Source organism: Brassica oleracea, chromosome C8, assembly GCF_000695525.1.
Source record: "Brassica oleracea var. oleracea cultivar TO1000 chromosome C8, BOL, whole genome shotgun sequence".
Taxonomy (NCBI): domain Eukaryota; kingdom Viridiplantae; phylum Streptophyta; class Magnoliopsida; order Brassicales; family Brassicaceae; genus Brassica; species Brassica oleracea.
Genome location: NC_027755.1, coordinates 34,231,272 through 34,238,938, shown reverse-complemented (window position 1 = coordinate 34,238,938; position 7,667 = coordinate 34,231,272). Strand labels below are relative to the sequence as shown.

The window sequence follows — 7,667 nt, the reverse complement described above, 5'->3', positions numbered from 1 at the left end:
ATCGTGCTGATAACGTGTTATAAAAAGAACTGGAATTTTATTGTATCGCGGAAATTTGAATAAGAGCAAAATTTATACCCGTAAAATTTTTAACACGGATAGAAAGAGCTTATTATAGAAATAAGAGAATGTTGAAGATGCGTTTTACAATGAAATGAACGAAAACGTTCGTACATATTGAAAAAAATTTAATGTGTAAATAGTGCACCGAACCGGAGGTCTTTTTATATTTCATAACACGAACATATTTATAACTTTTTATTGTGTTGGGAACTTGGGATTAGTATACTATAAACTGCTCTCGACTATCACCAGCTCTCAGTTTCGCCACACTAACGCTGGTCGAAAGCGGAAGAGGATAAACTCTTCTCCTGTAACCAAAAAAAATGGCTTCTTCGTCTTCTTATTACTCACCATTATCTGCACTCTTCGACGTTTCCAAACCCAATCCATCTCTAAACCCCGCGGCTTTCCTCGCTCCTTCCTTGAAATTCTCCACCGCCATATCGAATTTCGCGAATCTGAGTAATGGGCTCTCTCTAAAATCTCCGGTTAATCCTGGGTTTCTCTTCAAGTCCCGAACTTTCAATGTTCAAGCTCGAGCTGCTGCTGAGAAGACCGTTCACGAATTCACCGTAAAGGTTTGGTCTTTATCCTTCTAACCAAATTAAGAACAGAAAAGATACGGTTTTAATTCATTTAGGGAATCTTCTAATTATGATGAAGCTTTAAGTAAACGAAATTGGTTTAGTGAGAGGTATCCTATGTTAAGTTTGTAATTTGAAACATAATGAGATTCTTCGTGTTTGTGGAGACAGGACATTGATGGTAATGATGTTTCTTTGAACAAGTATAAGGGGAAAGTTATGTTGATCGTCAATGTCGCTTCAAGATGGTAAGCACCTTCTTCTTTTTTAATGTGATGTGTGATCTAGGAGTCACTTATACTAATGTTGAGGTATGGTTACTGGAACACACAGTGGTTTGACATCATCAAATTACTCAGAGCTTTCACATCTGTATGAGAAATACAAGAGCCAAGGTGAGCTTTACTTGATCATTTAAAAAAAGAGATTATATTGTTGCATTTCGTCCTCAATGCATTATTTTGTAGATCTACATACCAATCTTTCTTGGATCGATGATAATTTTAACTCATCCGTTCTTTAAGCATTTGAGGGGTAATAGTAAGACATCAAAAAACCTTTATTGTTGTTCTGATTACAGGATTTGAGATTCTAGCATTCCCCTGCAATCAGTTCGGTGGCCAAGAGCCCGGTTCAAACCCTGAGATCAAACAGTTTGCTTGCACCCGGTTTAAAGCAGAGTTCCCTATATTTGATAAGGTATTATTCCGAAGCCTTTATTATTCTTTTCGGTTGTGCGTATTGCCGAGTAGAATAAGTTTGAACTCCACAGGTCGATGTGAATGGACCGAGCACAGCACCAATCTACCAGTTCTTGAAATCAAACGCAGGAGGATTCTTGGGTGATCTCATTAAATGGAACTTTGAGAAGTTCTTGATTGATAAAAAGGGAAAGGTCGTTGAAAGGTACCCTCCCACCACATCCCCTTTCCAAATCGAGGTACGGTTAACCCAACTGCTTCCGGTTCAGTTCATCTCGGTCTGATTCCCGGTTCACAGCCAAACTTTTGTTTTTTTTTTTCTGCTGTTTTGCAGAAGGACATCAAGAAGTTGCTTGCTGCTTAATAACCTCTGCTCATGAGAGACCACACAGACTGATTGTAAAATATTCAGTACTTGAAACTCGGTTTTGCTGGTTATGGTTTGTATACATTGTAACGATATATATTTTATTACAATGCTAAGTATGATAATAAGTTTTCAAAGTTGATATATTTATAGGACAGTAAGCATAATACACATAACAAAAACTGTAGTAAGATAACTACATATGATGTGACTAAATGCTGAATTATTCCTTATATACTATTCGTGAAACGTTACAATTTTTAAATGATACTATGTGGCATTATCAAAATGATTCGTAAATGATGTGTCCATCTAAATGTATACTATATTTTTTATTAAACTTATCGCAAAATTAATTATTAATATATAAAAGCTATTTTTTTTTCATAAATAAAAGCTACAAATTTATAGAATCTGATTAAATCATACTCCCTCCGTTCGTTTATAATTTGACAAAACGTCTCTGCATGTTAATTAAGAAATCTGATGCAATACCTATTTTAACTTCTTTTCATTTGTTTAATGCAAAATATGGCTTCATGACTTCAGTCAAAAGATGCTGATCTCAACTTTTGTAGTTCGTGATTATTTAATAAAATAACAATTTCACATGCAAAAGATATATAAATGCTCAATTAACTATTTTAGTCATTTTTTGTGATGTTTTAGTTGAACAAGAAGTATCACACGAACAAATACGGCTTTTATGAACGGACAAAGAAGTTCTCAATGTTATTCTTCTAAAAAATTAAAGATGGAGCCAAAACTTAAAAAAAAATTAAATTATGGAGCCAAACATAAAACTGATTGTGCTTATATATTGACAGAAAACAAACGATTTAATCACATTCACTGATGAATTCTAATTTTGATTTGAATCTTCCATTTATACCCAATGAAAAAGTTTTTTTGTTTGATCTTAATCAAACCCCGACAAATGAGGAAATAGTTGTACTCAATGATGAAGATGGTGATCTTGCACTCGTTCTTCATTTTGTCTTAAGTTATAAAGATTGAAAGAAGAAAAAGCTGATTTTTGAATGTATAATGTGTTGTCCGATTATTCAATGTTTGGGAAACAAATATATATATATATATATATATATACTAGGATCGGCCCGGCGGGAAGTTAATAATAAAAAATGTTTTATATAAATTTATATTAATTTTATGAAGCATTTAAAAATTATGGTAGATTGAAAATTATATTTTAAAAAAAACAATAATAAATAGAATTCTGAGATCACATTGTTAGGACATCATTAGTGGTAAAATAGCAAGTAGACTACCTCACTAATATTTTTATTATTATTTTTGTACATAATTTAGTTATTAATAATTTTAAAAATTAAAATAAAAACACGTAAAATGATACCACATGTATTCACCGATTCTTTAGAATGTATGAAAGCTCTTCCCCAGATACCATTCTTGCTTTTTTTTTATCCTTTCTCTTTCTTCTTTTTCAGCTTTTAATATTTTTAAATTGGTTAGAGACTCGTGAATTTCAACCGGTGCGAATGTCCTTATTTTTAATAAATATTTTTGATTTGGAATTAAAAAGACAATATCTTTCATTATTCTATTTTTTCAGAGAATACAAAATTAGCAAAAAACAATTCAGAATAATATGATAATATATATATATATATATATATATATATATATATATCTTCTTATTATTCTTAGTTCAATTTGACATAATAAAAAAAAATATTAACTTTAAATAGATAATAGGTGAAATTTCATGTTTACCACATTCATGGTACCATTATTGATCTTTACTATCACTAAATGAGCATTTTTAAAATTATATTTTCAATAAGTGGCAAAAGACTCTTATATCCTTGTTCTTGATATATATATAACAAATAATTATTTAAATAAAAACATATTTTTTTATGTTTTCGAATTATACTTTTTTAAAATTCAAACTTTTTTATAATTATTTTTTTTTGGAATTGTTTTGGTTTATTTTATTTTATTTTTTAATTCTATAAGATATGTTCGGTTATTTATAAAATTTGATTCAATTCTCCTTCAGATATTTTGTTTTTTTGGTTCACTTTGGACAACAAAGTGGGGAACCAGCTAATATCAAAAAAAAAAATCGGGTCTCTTTCGGTTACGGACGTTTCAGATTATTTTGGTTAATTTGAGTAAATTTTATTGATAAATTGTTTTTTGCCAGGAAAAAAAAAAGTGATTTAAGTTTTTTTTGATAAATTACCAGGTAATTTATATAATTTTAAATAATTTAGGGAAATGGTATTCATATAATTCATTTTGGATAGTTTAGTTTATAAATAATAAGTTTATGATATTTGTTACTGTAAAACTAAGTTTATTTAATATTTTAGATTTGTAAATTATATTTCAAATTGAGATACTTATTGATTTTGGTTCGGTTCTCGTTTGTTTTTGATATTTTAGTTTCAGAAAATATAGAATACATGATATATAGAAATATACCTGATTTATGAAATTTGATTTAGTTTCGATTTAGTTTTTTATTTGGTAAGGTTCGATTCTTCAGTTACGGGTAAACACATGGCTAATTTCATGTGTGCAGAACTTTGTAGTACTCGTTAACGGCACATCGATTTTAATGTTTGATCTCAAACCTCTCGTCATTCTATTTATTTATAAATTAAAATTGGGATACAATTATTGATCATATATTAACTTAGAAAAATAAATTGGCGGATGAATCAAATATTTGCTAGTTGACTATAGTAAGAATAATATTATTGTATAGACTCAAATCAAAGTTTAGAGTCATAAATAATAGAGCCTAAATAGACCGACAAATAATTTAAGTGGTAAAGTAGTTTATGATGACGTGGATTTTTTTTGTTATCTATCTATATATAATTGATTACGGCTGCTGGTTCAGAAATGAACTTTGTGGGTTACCGGACTTGAAAAATTAGAGCTGCATAAGGCCCAAAATTTATAAGTCTGAAGTCCAAATAATGTTGTGACGGACACGTGTCGCCTCTGCAACAAACGACTTTCCACGTGGCAAAGCACGAGAGATACCAACATATTTATATATATATATATATATATATATATAAATATATCTCGTAACATACCACAAAAGTCATATAAGTATCACTTTGAAATCTTAATCAATACTATTAAATTAGGATCACCATCCATTGATATACGTTGTGTCCAACTATTTTTACCACTGAACTTACTTTTAAAAATATTTATTTAGTTATATAACAATAACTATTTTGTAGTTTGTACATTTGGTTCATATTCGAGTAACTTCCATTATAAACTCCTAAATAATCGGGACTCACTTTTTTTGTAAGCTAACTGCTGAGTGACTTTAATTCTCTAAGTTACTGTAATAGTTTTCTGGAGTCCACACTCTTTTATGATACAACTAATTCTATATCATTTCACAAAAAAAAACCTACCAAATAAAAAAACATTTCATTTGCAATAACAAAATGACTTCAGAACAACATCGTCCTATCTTAAACCTAATACGATGTTATCTAAAGAAGAAAAAATATTTTTATTTTTATTTTTAGCCTTTTATTAGAAATAAAATTAACTGTAATAAATTATACAAATAAAAAAATATCCTTAGAATTTTATTGAGCTTAAATCAGATATTAAATTTTTTTGTGATTACAAATTTTTGCAGGTTATTTCAAGGAACATGCAAAAATATTCATCAACTAATAAATTATTTAAACAAACATATTAACTCATCTATTATATTAAATTAGGAATATGACCTATTAATATATATGTTTAGTCCTGCTATTTTGATACAATTATTAAAACCTTTTACTAATCATTTAAGAACAATATTTTACAGAAATATATTATAAAAACACAAATATGATTAAAACAAAAATAGAAAAATTAGTTTCTAAAAAAAACGTAAAACAAAGAGCGGGTCAGAATCTAGTTATTGATTAAAAATCATGTTATAATAATAAGGGTAGAAAATGTCATCTTTTGTCATAAGTTGCATTGATTTCTGTAAACGTCAATTATATTGACACAAGATGTATCTTCTATCATTTTTATTTAAATTTATGTTATTAAAATACATTAAATAATCACATAAACCATATAAAAGAAATATAAATTTTTGTATATGTTATTTTTGAATTTTTAAAACGACTATACATTAACAAAACTGTTAAAAATCCTATATTGAAAGTTTTGTGATCAACAGTTGAAATTTTTTATAACAAGATATAATGGAATATAAAACCATATGAGTAGAAAGTCTCATTTAATAGATATTTAGACTAACATATATATGAATTTTTAATATCATTTAAACTAAACTATACACCATATAGAATAAAAAATATTTTAATTTCAAAATTTGCATTGAAATATATTGAGAATTTAATATTTTAATTTCAAAATTTGCAATGATTTTTTAAAAATGATTATAAATTGCAAAAACAATGAATGTTTCGTAATGGAAATTTTGTTATCAATGATTTTAAATTTTTGTTGTAAAATATAAAATGATTTGAGTACGAAGTTTCATTCATTAAATATTCGTATTAAAAGTATATCATATATATATATATATATATATATATTAATATCATTTATCATATAAAATAGATAGAAGTGATTATTTGGATTTACTTACCATAAAATGATTGAAAATAAATAACAATAACTATTTTGATTTCTATGTCAGCACTAATTTAATTATATAATTAATAGTTACAGACTTATAATTATTCATTATATCATATCATAATACATAAAAAAACACAAATAAATCATAATATGTAAAAATATTTGTAAGGCGCGAGTTTTAACCTTGTTATTCACTATAGCATGTGTTTTTTTTTTGAAACACATGGTGTTAATACCACTTATCCCTCATTACAACTATCTTTATTTATCCTTTTTTCTTCTTCTTTGTCCCATGGCCATTTTCTTTATTTCCATATTTTCCTTCTTCTATCTCCTATACAAAATTTTAAACTTGTTTTTTTCAAATTTGTTTAATGTCATCACCATATTTATTCTCAAGATGATATTTATTCTCAAGTACAAAATGATTACATGATCTTTAAAAATTGTAACAAAATATCAGCGTGTATATATATATATATATATATTCATTTAAAAATGGGCTGGCATGTCATAGGTATGTCCAATTAGACCTTTTTTTTTAGGGGTGGACAAAAAACCGAAACCGAACCGAACCAAACCAAACCAACCGAAGTTAAACCGATCCAAACCAAACCGTGCTCTTTACATAATCTAATTGGTTCATGTTTTACTCAATCCGAATGGTTTGGTTTGGTTTGGGTTTATATATATATATGTTAACATATTGTAACTACAAGAAAACATGCCTATAACGAGGAAAAATTACGAGGAAATATATTCCTCGTAAATTTACGAGAAAATTACTACGATTTTACGACAAAACTGAATTTCGTCGTAAAGTCGCAGTAAAGTTACAAGGAAAATGTTTCGTGGTAATTTACATGTAAATTTACGTCGATTTTACGAGGAAAGAGAAAAATTCGTTGTAAAGTCCTTGTAACTTTACAAGGCTTTTACGACGAAACATGTTACCATTAATTTTTGTGAAAACGTGTTGTAAGCATGCTTTACCAAACTGATACCCTCGGTTTAGAGATTTTGGAATAACTTGATTAGCTGCTATCAAAGTTACACCTCGTGAACAAATAGTTGCTAGAGAAGAATCACTTTTGCAAGAAGAAGTGTGTATCACTGAAGTGGAAGTATCTAAACAACAAACTGATGACATCCTTCTAATTGATGTGGATAACCGTCAATATGAAGATCTTTTCGACGATATGACGGATGAAGAAAGTGAAGAAGAGTTCGATGCAAGCGATGATAATCATTGTACTGATATTGTTGAAAACTCGAATGATTCAGAATGATGTAATATATGTTTTAAATATTTTT

At 28.0% G+C, this 7,667-nt stretch overlaps 1 protein-coding gene across 1 annotated transcript; it reads left to right on the top strand.

The window, feature by feature from the left end:
• The first annotated feature begins 266 nt into the window (after window positions 1-266).
• Window positions 267-1,863, top strand: LOC106307449 (phospholipid hydroperoxide glutathione peroxidase 1, chloroplastic). The gene is made up of 6 exons (XM_013744414.1): window positions 267-641; window positions 819-895; window positions 981-1,042; window positions 1,228-1,346; window positions 1,420-1,587; window positions 1,683-1,863. The coding sequence occupies exons 1-6, from the start codon at window positions 387-389 to the stop codon at window positions 1,710-1,712; spliced, it is 711 nt and encodes a 236-aa protein (XP_013599868.1). The 5' UTR covers window positions 267-386; the 3' UTR covers window positions 1,713-1,863.
• Window positions 1,864-7,667: the final 5,804 nt, after the last annotated feature.

What these genes read in the sequence shown, in the direction of transcription:
- LOC106307449 (XM_013744414.1), top strand. Translation starts at nt 387, where the DNA reads ATGGCTTCTTCGTCTTCTTATTACTCACCATTATCTGCACTCTTCGAC. An exon ending in TTCACGAATTCACCGTAAAG is followed by an intron (nt 642 to 818) that starts GTTTGGTCTTTA and finishes TTGTGGAGACAG; the next exon opens with GACATTGATGGTAATGATGT. An exon ending in GTCAATGTCGCTTCAAGATG is followed by an intron (nt 896 to 980) that starts GTAAGCACCTTC and finishes TGGAACACACAG; the next exon opens with TGGTTTGACATCATCAAATT.